Source organism: Lemur catta, chromosome 1 (genome assembly GCF_020740605.2).
Source record: "Lemur catta isolate mLemCat1 chromosome 1, mLemCat1.pri, whole genome shotgun sequence".
NCBI classification, from domain to species: Eukaryota; Metazoa; Chordata; class Mammalia; order Primates; family Lemuridae; genus Lemur; species Lemur catta.
The window spans coordinates 119,081,710-119,093,111 of NC_059128.1; the positions used below are offsets into that span (position 1 = coordinate 119,081,710).

General features: G+C 58.0%; 2 protein-coding genes across 5 annotated transcripts; one reads left to right on the top strand and one right to left on the bottom strand.

The window, feature by feature from the left end:
- Positions 1-1,978: 1,978 nt before the first annotated feature.
- LOC123640275 (basic proline-rich protein-like) lies at positions 1,979-4,973 on the bottom strand. The gene is made up of 4 exons (XM_045554793.1): positions 4,723-4,973; positions 3,524-3,942; positions 2,133-2,315; positions 1,979-2,018 (listed from the first exon to the last, which is right to left on the bottom strand). The coding sequence occupies exons 1-4, from the start codon at positions 4,971-4,973 to the stop codon at positions 1,990-1,992; spliced, it is 882 nt and encodes a 293-aa protein (XP_045410749.1). The 3' UTR covers positions 1,979-1,989.
- On the top strand, positions 3,210-10,978 carry HOMER3 (homer scaffold protein 3). Of its 4 annotated transcripts, none has more exons than XM_045552098.1 (12): positions 3,210-3,305; positions 3,971-4,031; positions 4,515-4,555; positions 5,030-5,111; positions 5,195-5,351; positions 5,571-5,702; positions 7,385-7,492; positions 8,279-8,400; positions 9,022-9,178; positions 9,407-9,517; positions 9,612-9,698; positions 10,520-10,978. In XM_045552098.1, exons 4-12 carry the CDS (start codon positions 5,098-5,100, stop codon positions 10,709-10,711), a joined length of 1,080 nt encoding a protein of 359 aa, XP_045408054.1. In that variant the 5' UTR covers positions 3,210-3,305; positions 3,971-4,031; positions 4,515-4,555; positions 5,030-5,097; the 3' UTR covers positions 10,712-10,978. The 4 variants fall into 4 exon arrangements, with proteins under 4 accessions (XP_045408054.1, XP_045408063.1, XP_045408048.1 ...); XM_045552107.1 differs by having other exon boundaries at positions 4,519-4,555; XM_045552092.1 differs by lacking the exon at positions 4,515-4,555.
- The last annotated feature ends 424 nt before the right edge of the window (positions 10,979-11,402 follow it).

An 11,402-nucleotide genomic window follows, 5' to 3' on the forward strand; every position in this document is an offset into this window, starting at 1 on the left:
TTCTAACAGCAAGCATTTATTAAGCACCTACGGTCATAAGAACTCATCGGATCTTTACAGTAAACCTCAGAAGTGGGCACCACTCATATGCCCATTTTATGGACAGAGAAACAGAAGGGAAGTGACGTCTTCAGGGCTGCACTGCTGGTAAGAGGCAGGGCTGGGATTCACTCCCTGGCTCATGTGACTCCAGAGGCCACCAAGGTCCAAAGCTGGAGCCTGGTTGTCCCCTATTTCAGAAGGCGCTCATGGGGATTTGTTGCAGGGCCAGGCTTATTCTGGGTGCTGGGACAGAGCCATGTAAGGGGTGAACAGGAACCGAATCCTGCCACAAATAAATCTGAAGTAGTCACCAAGACCCGCACTCGGACATCAGGCACCCAGCTTTGGGGAAGAGTGACTAGACTGCCCCTGTGCTGGCGGAACAGGAACCCTCTGGAGAGGAGAGATGGTTTAGCTTCAGCCTAAAGGTTGGTTCAGACTTAGGCAGAGACCAGAGCTCACCCCAAGAGACCAGAGCTTCCCTAGTGCTGAATGAGCTGTCCTGGCCCCTGCTTGGTCTCTCCTATGACAGGAAGCTCATTCCTTTACACCACTCCTCAGGCTCAAAGGAAAGCTGTCACTTTTAGACGCTGCCTCTTGCTTCTGGAAATGTTTGTAGAGATCAAAAAAAAAAAAAAAGATAAAGATTAATTAAGAAAAAGAATTTTAAAAATAAATAAATAAATAAATAAATAAATAAAAGACACTGCCTCTGCCTGCCCTGCCTTGGAAGAGAGGCCTCAAGGCCCAGGCAGAAGCGAGCTCTGGAACAGCAGCTCAGGGCAGCCCTCTACCTGTCTATTCCCAGGGGACAGAGAAGCTGCTGGTATTGCCTCCCTGCCCCTCTCCCTCCCTCCAGCTCTGCAAGCATCAGCCCATTCTGATGGTCCACACTGAGGAAGCCAATTCCTTAGCCTGCATTTGGCTGAGACAGCTTCAGGTCAGGGCTGCTCAAGGCCAGCACTGTCCCGGCCCCTCCTAGAGGCCTGCTTCTCTCTCACACTGCTGCTTTCTCCCACACCGGGGGCAAACCTGGGCCCCTCACCTGCCGCCCCCATAGAATAGACACATGGCCCCAGCTCTGCAGCCGGCCAGGGACTTAGTAAACTCTGAGTGGCTTCCAGAAGCCTTGGCCCTGCTGGCAGCTTTCCCAGACACTTTTTTTTTTTTTTAATTATTTTGTTGGTAATAAGGAAAAGTCACTTTCTGCACAGAACAGACGGTATTTTCTTTGTTCCACACAGTGTTCAAGTATTTCATGGCTTCAGGCCTGACAGTGAAGCCAAATTCTTCCCTTGTGCACACGCCTCGTGAAGTTAGAAGCAGCCGGGGAAACCGAGCCTGTGCCTCAGTTTCCCCCAGCTGAGGGACGAACAGTCACTCTCGTGACTGGGGCTCCAGGATGGATGGGCCAGCCCTACAGGAGTCATAGGAAGGGACGGGGATGCGGGGCACAGGAGGGCAAGATCCCTTGCAAGCCCAGGATAGTCAGAGAGGCTTCCCAGAGGGGCTGAGCTTGGAAGGACACAGCAGGACAGATGCCAGCAGAGAGGCCATTCCAGGTGGAGGGAACAGCTTGGGCAGAGACCTGCAGGAGGAAACTTCAGCTCTTGACCTGGGAGTAAGTCCCCAGAGACAACATGATTTGGAATCCACCTACAGGTAATTTAAAGGAACCTATCTGCACAGATGTGTGACTTTTGTTAGGAGGGAACAGAAATAAAAGAACAGGAGGCCCGGCCCGGTGGCTCACGCCTGTAACCCAGCACTTTGGGAGGCTAAGGCAGGAGGATCACTTGAGGTCAGGAGTTCGAGACCAGCCTAAGCAAGAGTGAGACCTCGTCTCTACAAAAAACAGAAAAGTTAGCCCACCTGAGGCTGAGGCAGGAGGATCGCTTGAGCCCAGGAGTTGGAGGCTACAGTGAGCTGTGATGACGCCACTGCTCTCTAGCCCAGGTGACAGAGTAAAACCCTGTCTTGAAGACAAACAATCAAACAGACAGACAAACAATAAAAACCAGGGAAAGGAGATATGAGTGGAGGTCTCAGAGATGAAAAGGACAAACCTCTGAAGTTGCTGGAAAACTCACCCGAGAGGCTCAGAGCTCTGGGGAGCTCGGGCCTTGGTTCTGAAGACCCGCATGGCCTCTGCTCATGAACCCGATGGCCCTGTGTGACTTTGGGGAAGAGGCCAGAAAAAGGACCGTAACAGAGCTGACATGTGGGACCCTCGGGTGGGCTCCGGCCTGGGGAGGTGTATCCCAGCTCAGCTCCTGAAAGACCAAGTGTGGGAAGGGGGCCTCCCTGTGACCCAGGTGACAAACCCAGACCAGCAGAGCTTGAGGGGATACACTGGACACTGACATCCCCTTGGCCCTTGGATTCTGGAACCCCCAAACAGCAGCAATCATAGCCTCAATCGAACCATAGTTGGCATTTTTATCATTTTCTTGTGAGGGGGACAGAGGTGGACATATGTCCCCGCCACGGGATCTGGGCTGGGGAAAAGAACAGTTAGGAAGGCTTCTCTCTCTTTGCCTGGCTTCCGGTCCCGTCCCCCCGGGGGTCTCCTTCGACTCCTGGCAACACTCGCTGAGCCCCTACTGTACGGAGACCCTAGGCCTCACTCGCCAGCGCCCCGTACCCCAACCCTGCACCTCCACTCCTGTCAGGCCGGCCAGGAGGAACCTTGCCCCCAGTCACAGGCTCGAGGTCATGACCCCAGGAAGAGGCAGCAGCAACCTGGAAGGCCAGGGCTGCCCCCGAGAAGGTGAAAGGAGGGTGAGGTCACATCTCTATCCGTCCAGCTGTTTGTCCATGTGCTTCCTGTCTCCTTGTCCGTCTCCCCTGGTCCCTTTCTCATCCACGATGTCTGCCTCTTTGTCCCCACCCCCTTCTCCCAACCCTGGCCCTCCACCTCCACTCCCGCCCCAGTCCCGCTTCTCCGCCCCAGCCCCCCATCCCGCGTCCCCTCCCCCTCCGCGCCCCCAGCTGCAGGGGCCGGCAGGGGGCGCAGCGGGGCGGCCTCTGCGGCCCGGGGAGGCGGGGCGGGCGGCGGCCGCGTCGGGACCCGCCGCGATGGGACCGGAGGCGGCGCGGGCGGCGGCGGCGGCGCAGACAAAGGCGCGGGCGGCGCGGAGGGCGGCGCGGAGGGCGCGGGCCGGGGAGCCAGGGAGCGAGCGGGGCGCCCGGCTGCGCGGAGTCACCGCCGCGGGCCGCACCCGACCGGCGCCCGGACACTCGCGGGGCGCCGACCCGGCAGGGTGAGCCCAGCCGGCCGAGCCTGCGCCGGGAGCGCGGGGGCCTTGGAGTCCCGGGGACACGGGAGGGCGCGGGGAGCCCCCTAAGTTCCGCACGCGGGGCCTGGGGGCCGTGCGAGGGCCCCCGAGTTCCAGGGCTGGGGAGAGCGCGGGGGTCCCGAAGTTCTGGAGTCGGGGTCGGGGCGGGGACTGCGCGGGAGGTTCCCAAAGTAGTTCTGTACCCGGCGGTGGAGGAGGCTGCGAAGGGGTCCCCGAAGTTGCGGACCTGGAGTGGCGGAATGGCGCGGGAGGAGGTCCCAGAATTCCGGACAGCGGACTGGAGGGATGGCAGGGGGGTCCTCGAAGTTTAGGAGTTGGGTATAAGGGGAGGGTCCCCAGAGTTCTGGATCTAGGGTTAGAGATGGCAGCGCGGGAGGGGGTCCCCGAAGTTACGGACCTGGGGTTGTAGAGGAGGTGTCCCCGGAGTTCTGGACCCAGAGTCGGGGGGCGTCGCGGGGATCTCGGAAATTCCACGGTCGGGGCGCGCGTCCCGAAGTTGGGGTGCGCACTGGTGTCCTCCTGATGCCGGTGGGGACTGGATCCTGAATGAATATCAGGCCCCCTGAAGTGGGGCGCGTGGGATGGGGCCTCACCCACCGGCCTGATTGGGGATTCTTGTCACCGGGCAGTGTCAGACCCTCCCCTCTGGGAGCCCCGCGTCCGGCGTCGTCCGAGGCGCATGACTAGTTGGTGAGTAACTTTCCCCAAACGCCGCAAGTCGCGGAGGAGCGGCTGGACCGGAAGGGCCTGGGTTCCGGAGATCCCCGTGCACAGCCTCTGCAACCTCTGCAACTTCGGTGGCCCAGACCCGCCCCCACCCAGGCCAGACCTGCCACCCCTCCTCCACGGGGGCTCCGGTTTCAGACCCTGTGACCGGGACAGCAGCTGCCCAGGACAGGATGCTGGGGGGCACCAACCACGGAGGCCTCTGGGCTGGGGCCTCCCCTCTCCCAATCTCCTCCTGGGTCCCTTGCAGATCCCCTAGATGCAGATTTTGGGGCACAGGGGGATGATCAGGAAGTCCCCTCCCAGCATGTTCCTGGCTTCCTGGGTTTGTGGCTAGAGGAACCAACTGGGAGGTTGGGGAGCCCCAGTCTCCTAATCCTGGATTCTGTCCTGCCCCCAACGGTGGACTGGGGGAGTTTGCTGTTTGGCTATATCTTGTCTTTTCAGCTAGGCTGGGGATCCCTGGGGATTTGGACTCTGACTCCAAGGTGTGTGTCTGCCCTGGGGTGGGGACTGAGGGGTTCCTCTCCCAGTCTAGTGGGGAACTGGTCTCCCAGTAAGCACCTGTACACGCCCCACTTTTTGATGGAAGGCCCTGGGTGGAGGGAGTAATGGGTGAAACGGACTGGGCAGAGTGGGCCTTGGCTTTCCCCACCCAGTCCCAGGATGGAGGGGCTTCACTTGGTGTCCAATAACCAGGACAATGAGAATTTTCACTGGGATGTCAGGGACCACTTGGCTGCTCTCAGAGACCCAAGTCCTCCTGCCCAGGGTGTTTCGGGGCTTCCCCCAGATGAAGAAAGATGGGGTCCTCTTGCTAGTGCAGTGATCTATACTAATTCTTTTGCCTCTTGGATGGAAGTTCTGTGAAGGGTGCAGCTGGTGGTGGGTCCTGAGGTTGGACATGCTTGGCCTTCCTCAGCCAGGCCTGAGGGACACTCACAGGCCCCCTCTCTCCCTAGGGGCCAAGCCAGTGGCTTTTGCCAGCCCTCCAGCTGCTGCTTAGAGCTTGCCCAGCCCAGCCTGACCAATGTCCACAGCCAGGTGAGGTCCCAGCTCCCCCAGCCTGGCTCTGAGCTTCTGGGTGGGGGTGCCTGGGCCCCACTGAGCACCCTCTCCCCACGCAGGGAGCAGCCCATTTTCAGCACACGGGCACACGTGTTCCAAATCGACCCGGCCACCAAGCGGAACTGGATCCCAGCGGGCAAGCATGCGCTCACTGTCTCCTATTTCTACGATGCCACCCGCAATGTCTACCGCATCATCAGCATCGGGGGTGCCAAGGTCCAGGCAGGGTCTGGGCAGGGCATAGGCACCAGGGGTCTTGATGACAGGACTTCCTGTGTGCCACGGGGAACGGGAAACCCTGAGCCTTCCTGGGCCTCAGTTTCTGCCTCCCAAAATGGCTCAGGGCTCTAAGACCCTCACGAAAGGTGATACAGGGGGTTTCATGTTATTATCAATCCCATCAACCTTGAACTTTGTTTTGCACCCCCTGCCCAGGCCATCATTAACAGCACCGTCACCCCCAACATGACCTTTACCAAAACCTCCCAGAAGTTCGGGCAGTGGGCAGACAGTCGTGCCAACACTGTCTACGGCCTTGGCTTTGCCTCTGAGCAGCATCTGACACAGGTAGGCCTGGGAGAGGAATGGAGGGAGGAACAGGGCTGGGCCTAGGTCTTCTTCTCCATGCATGGGGGACCTCGGGCAGGTCTGAGGCCTCTATCTCCCTGCAGAATAGGCAGGCTGAGTGTGATGAGCCAGAATGCTGGGTGTGGTGGCTCACACCTGTAATCCCAATACTTTGGGAGGCTGAGGTAGGAGGATCACTTGAGCCCGGGAGTTCAAGGCCAGACTGGACAGCATAGCAAGACCCCATCTCAAAAAAATAATTAATTAATTTAAAAAAGAAATTAGATGAACTGGAAGCCTATTCCAGGTTCCCTGGTTTGAGTCCCAGTTCTGTTGGCCACTTGCTCCAATTTTGAATATACCTTACTCTTCTTTGGGGCATCAAATGAGTGCCTGGGCTGGGCTGGGCACCTCCCCATATGCCCCAGCAGTACTGCATTATCTACCACCCTCTGCCATCTCTATACTTCCATACTATCTTTATCCATTGTTTCTTTTATAATTAGTGTTTTCTGTGGCTTGCTGAGGTCATGAAGATTTTCTCCTTTGTTTTGTTTTAGAAGCTTTATAATTTATCTTTCTCATTTAGGTCTTGAATTAATTTCTGTGGGTGGTGCAAGGTAGGGGTCCAGGTTCATTTTTTTCCCACATAAGTGTAGAATTGCTCTTGGACCATTTTTTTTGTTTGTTTTTGTTTTTTGAGACAAAGTCTTGCTCTGTCGCCAAGGCTAGAGTGCCGTGGCGTCAGCCTAGCTCACAGCAACCTCAAACTCCTGGGCTCAAGCGATCCTCCTGCCTCAGCCTCTTGAGTAGCTGGGACTACAGGCACATGCCACCACACTTGGCTAATTTTTCTATTTTTAGTAGAAACGGGGTCTCGCTCTTGCTCAGGCTGGTCTCAAACTTCTAATCCCAAGTGATCCTCCTGCCTCAGCCTCCCAGAGTGCTGGGATTACAGGTGTGAGCCACCAGGCCCGGCCATTGGACCATTTTTTGAAAAGATCATTTTCCCTTTATGAATGACACTGATGCCTTCTGCACAAATCAAGTGGCTGTTTGTTAAGATTTTCTTTAACAAAATTATTTTTAAACTAAGGAAATTTATTTTAAAATGGGGGGAAAAATCATATCCTGTCCTAACTGGAAAACTGATATTCCTTGTCATAGATAGGTGGTAAATGTAATCATTTAGTATAATGAAAACAGGAGTGGAGATTATTCTCACTGACTACAGTTACTTCTCAGAGCCCAAGACCTTGTCTCTCTCTCTTTCTCTCTCTCTTTAAATTTGTCCTTGTATCGCCTTTCTTTTTTCTTTTTTCCTACTGTCTCATTTTTATAAAGGGATTTTTAACAAGTGTTAAAGACAGATTAGCACCAACCTGAGTCTCTCTTTGTTGAAATCAGATAGGAAAAGGGAATCCATTTCTCAATGTGGCACAGTGTACCTCGTGCCACCTCTGTGATTTAATGCCACCTGGCAACCTGCCGTAATACCTCCTCTGCTGGAACATCATTTTCCAAACCTTTCCTTCTTCCAGTTTGTGTGATAAGGGGATAGTTACAGTTCTGAAGATTCTTTCCAAAGCGACAGGGCTGTCCCTGGGTGGGGGTGACCTGGGGAGGGACCTGGGGGTTTGTTGACTATCTGTTTCTTCTCCTTCCCTCCATCGGCCCTCCAGTTTGCTGAGAAGTTCCAGGAAGTGAAGGAAGCGGCAAGGCTGGCACGGGAGAAATCTCAGGATGGGGGGGAGCTCACCAGTCCAGCCCTGGGGCTCACCTCCCACCAGGTCGGCATTCCTTGTCCCTCCCATGCCCACCTGTATTGGGGGATCTGGGCGCCATGCTGGTACCCAAGACCGAATGCTCCCAGATGACATAAAGTTAGACCCATGGCAGTGACCACAGAGGAGAGGTATGGGAGCATGTCGTGGGGGCCTGGGGCTAGCCTAGGGTCAGGCAGAGCACCCAGTAGGTGCCTGTGACAAAACCAGCTCAGAGGGCAGCATTGAGGACTAGAAGTTGAAACGGCTAAGTACAGGGAAGAGCCATGAACTGCCCCTGGGTGTTTTCTCACATTAATTAATTCAGCATCATCTATTGAGCACCTGCTGAGTGCCAGGCCCAAGGCTAGGCACAGGGGTTACAGAGATGAAAAACCAGGCTAGCCTCTGCCCTCAGGGCCCTTCCTGCTGGCGTCATAGTCATAAATATGATCTTGAAGATTGGCCTCAGGGAAGAGCTTTGCTATGAGGAAGCAGCGCTTCGCAGATCCCAAGCACCTCAGCGGGTTTAGACGGGTTTGCTCCTGGGGGATTAGTGAAAGCCCAGGCAGGCAAGGTGGCGGTGGGGCACGGGACTCCCAGCCCAGAGGTCCTGGGGAGCCATGGAGGGTGGGTGAGGTGGTGAGGGACATGCTTGGATCCTGTGCTGGGCAGGACCTGCTGGGGTCCATAGGTCAGTTCCGACCTTCTGACCTCAGTCACGACTCCAGGGGCACCACAACCATGACCTTCTAACCTCTTCTTTACTGAAGCCACGGCTTATCATGAGTCCGTCCTTGTCCCCGCCCGCAGGTGCCCCCGAGCCCCCTTGTCAGTGCCAATGGCCCCGGCGAGGAGAAGCTGTTCCGCAGCCAGAGCGCGGACGCCCCCGGCCCCACGGAGCGAGAACGGCTCAAGAAGATGCTGTCCGAGGGGTGAGGGGCCTAGCAGGGCGTTGGGGGTGGCGAGGAGGGGGTTTCCCAGAAGCCCAGGGAGTGCGGCCGACGGCGGGATCTGGCTTTGGACCCAGGACCGGCGGAAAAGGAGAAGGCCGCCCGGGTCCTGAGCCTACCCCGCCCCTCCAACGCGACTCTGCGTTGGCCACGCCCCCGCGTCTGACTCCGCCCCTTTCTCGGCCGCTGCTCGCGGCTAACCCCGCCCGGTCCATGGCAGTCCAGGCCGGCGATAAATCCAGGGGCGCCTACCCACCCCCAACCCATTCTGACCGTGTCCCCATCGGCTGGCACCTCCCATTGGGACAGTGTCTCACTGGGCGGACTCCACGTGCCTGCTTGGACCTGGTCCAGACAAGACCACGCCCCCGGGGACCGCCCCTTACCCTAGCTCGGCTCGACCTTGGCCCCGCCCCTAGTCCAGAGCTACTCCACCCTGGCCCCGCCCCCTAGTCCAGCCCAGTGTCCCGCCTTCCCTAGCCCAGTGTCGCCCTGATCCCACGCCCGCCCTCGCCCTGTCGTCCCACCCCCTAGTCTAGCATCGCCCGGGACCCTGCGGCCCCGGCCCAGGGTCGCCTCTTGTTGACCCTCGCGTCCCTGCAGCTCCGTGGGCGAGGTACAGTGGGAGGCCGAGTTCTTCGCGCTGCAGGACAGCAACAACAAGCTGGCGGGCGCACTGCGAGAGGCCAACGCCGCTGCCACCCAGTGGAGGCAGCAGCTGGAGGCCCAGCGTGCGGAGGCTGAGCGGCTGCGGCAGCGGGTGAGGGCAGAGACCCCCCCCACACACACACCCCGACCTCGGCGATTCCCATCTGCCTTGGGTTCGTGGACTGGTTGTGTGGCCTCAGCAATTCACTTCCCCAAGCCTCAGTTTCTTGCTGTATAAAATGGGTCTGAGATAATGCCAGCTTCCCTAGAGTCCAGCAGGTGGCAAATTCCCCAAGGGTCCTGGCTGGAGCATCAGGGGCTGAGATTGCTGTCCGCACAGGTGGCTGAACTGGAGGCCCAGGCGGCTGCAGAGGCTCCCCAGGTCAGCGAGAAGGAAGCACTGGGCCAGTCACTAGAGCAGCTGGAGGCACTAGTGCAGACCAAGGACCAGGTGAGCACCAAGTGTGGGCCTGGGCCTGGCCTTCCCTCACCTCCCACGGGGGAGCTGGGACCCCAGACAGACCCTGGGACCCCTCCTCCTCTAGGAGATCCAGACCCTGAGGACGCAGACGGGTGGGCCCCGAGAGGCCCCGGACACCACTGAGCGTGAGGAGACGCAGCAGAAGGTGCAGGTTTGTGTGGGTGCCAGGAGGTGGGGTGACAGGGGTGGAGTAGGGCAAACCTGAGATCTGCCTTCCTGGTGGGTCCTGGGGAGCTCTGTGCCTCCCCGAGACTCAGTTTCCTCACCTGTACCCAGAGTCAGGACGGTGTCTACCTAAGACTGTAAATCGTTGGTTAGACCAGGCCCACAGTAGGTGCTTTGTAACCAATGGTTAGTAGTAGTTTCACATCCCTCTGTGAGTTTAACAAGCAACTTCTGAGTCCCTGCTGAATTCTGATGCTTGACCCTGTCATGTCCTCACTTCCTCAGCCTGAGGTCACAGAGCCTGGATTTGAATCCAAGTCTGGCTGGCTTGGTTTTGGCTGAAGACTTTATCTAAAAAAATGTTCAGTGAGCACTTCCTGGGAGCCCAAAAAGTAGAGATGTTCAAGGATCTGGTTCCCTTAAAAGGGTCCCTGGGAGAGACAAGTTGGGGAAGTGCATAGCACAGAGGGCACAGCACATACAAAGGCCCTGGAGTGGGAAGAAACTTGGGTGTTCAGGGAACAAGGAGGTCAGTAAAGCTGGTGTCCGTTTTATTCCCCACGTGATGGGAGCCACAGGATGGTTTTGGGTAGAGGGAAGACAGGATCACTTCTGTGTTGTTCAAAATGGCCCAAATGGCCAGGAGAACAGGGAGTTGTGGGCAGAGCGGAGGCGCGGGGAGGCAGAGGGGGCTTGGGGCAGAGCAGGGACCGTGGGGATGGCCGTCAGATGCTGGACGCCTCAGGCAAGGCTGGTGACTCTTGAGACTTGTTGGGGTCCCCAATCCTGCCCACCCTCTCCCTGCAGGACCTGGAGACCCGCAACGCGGAGCTGGAACACCAGCTGCGGGCAACGGAGCGCAGCCTGGAGGAGGCACGGGCTGAGCGGGAGCGGGCGCGGGCCGAGGTGGGCCGGGCGGCGCAGCTGCTGGATGTGCGGCTATTCGAGCTCAGTGAGCTGCGTGATGGCCTGGCCCGCCTGGCCGAAGCCGCACCCTGATCCTGGCTGCTGGTTCTCAGCGGGAGCGGGGCCCTCAGGCTGCTCATACATGAACGATTCCGGCCCACCGCGTGGGCCAGGCCGCAGGCAGGCCCATTCGCCCTGGCAGGGACTGGGGGTCCCCACTCAGCCCGGGGCAGGCCTGGCCACACCTCCCCAGCCAGCCCTGGCCGTTCACAGTTCGGGGCTGTTTTTGAGCTTTCCATTGTGTAGAATTTCTAGATCCCTGGGGCGTGTACTGATGCCCAGATTACATTTCTAAGCGTGGCTGTGTATGTGTGGTGTGTGCGCACCTAACATCTGTCACCAGCCTCTTTACATGCCTCCCCTGGGGTGCACCTGGGCTGACCCCGTGTCAACATGGCAACCATGAGCCACTTGCAGGTGCAGAGTGAGGCTCACGGGCCGAGGCATGTGCCTAGTACCTCCTCCTGTCCCCTTCGGCTTAGGCCGAGTTGTCTGGCCACGTTTGGACTCCGGTAGCCCTGGAGAAGTTCCCCTTCACTCTGGTCACAACTCCCAGATGTGGCTAGCTGGGGAAGCTCTTAGGCACAAGGGTGACTGCACTGAAACCTCATGGCACCTTTGGAGAGCAGTGCAGTTCCAGGCCCTGGAGAAACCCAGAGAAGGGGCTTCACCACCGCAAGGGCCCGTGGCACAGCCTGGAGCTCAGGCTGGTGGTCTGTCTGCA

What these genes read in the sequence shown, in the direction of transcription:
- LOC123640275 (XM_045554793.1), bottom strand. Translation starts at nt 4,973, where the DNA reads ATGTCCAACCTCAGGACCCACCACCAGCTGCACCCTTCACAGAACTTC. An exon ending in CCCCTCCATCCTGGGACTGG is followed by an intron (nt 3,943 to 4,722) that starts GTGGGGAAAGCC and finishes ATCCCCAATCAG; the next exon opens with GCCGGTGGGTGAGGCCCCAT. An exon ending in CAGAGCTCTGAGCCTCTCGG is followed by an intron (nt 2,019 to 2,132) that starts GTGAGTTTTCCA and finishes TTTGTCTTCAAG; the next exon opens with ACAGGGTTTTACTCTGTCAC.
- HOMER3 (XM_045552098.1), top strand. An exon ending in CTGAGCGGCTGCGGCAGCGG is followed by an intron (nt 9,179 to 9,406) that starts GTGAGGGCAGAG and finishes CTGTCCGCACAG; the next exon opens with GTGGCTGAACTGGAGGCCCA. An exon ending in AGACGCAGCAGAAGGTGCAG is followed by an intron (nt 9,699 to 10,519) that starts GTTTGTGTGGGT and finishes CTCTCCCTGCAG; the next exon opens with GACCTGGAGACCCGCAACGC.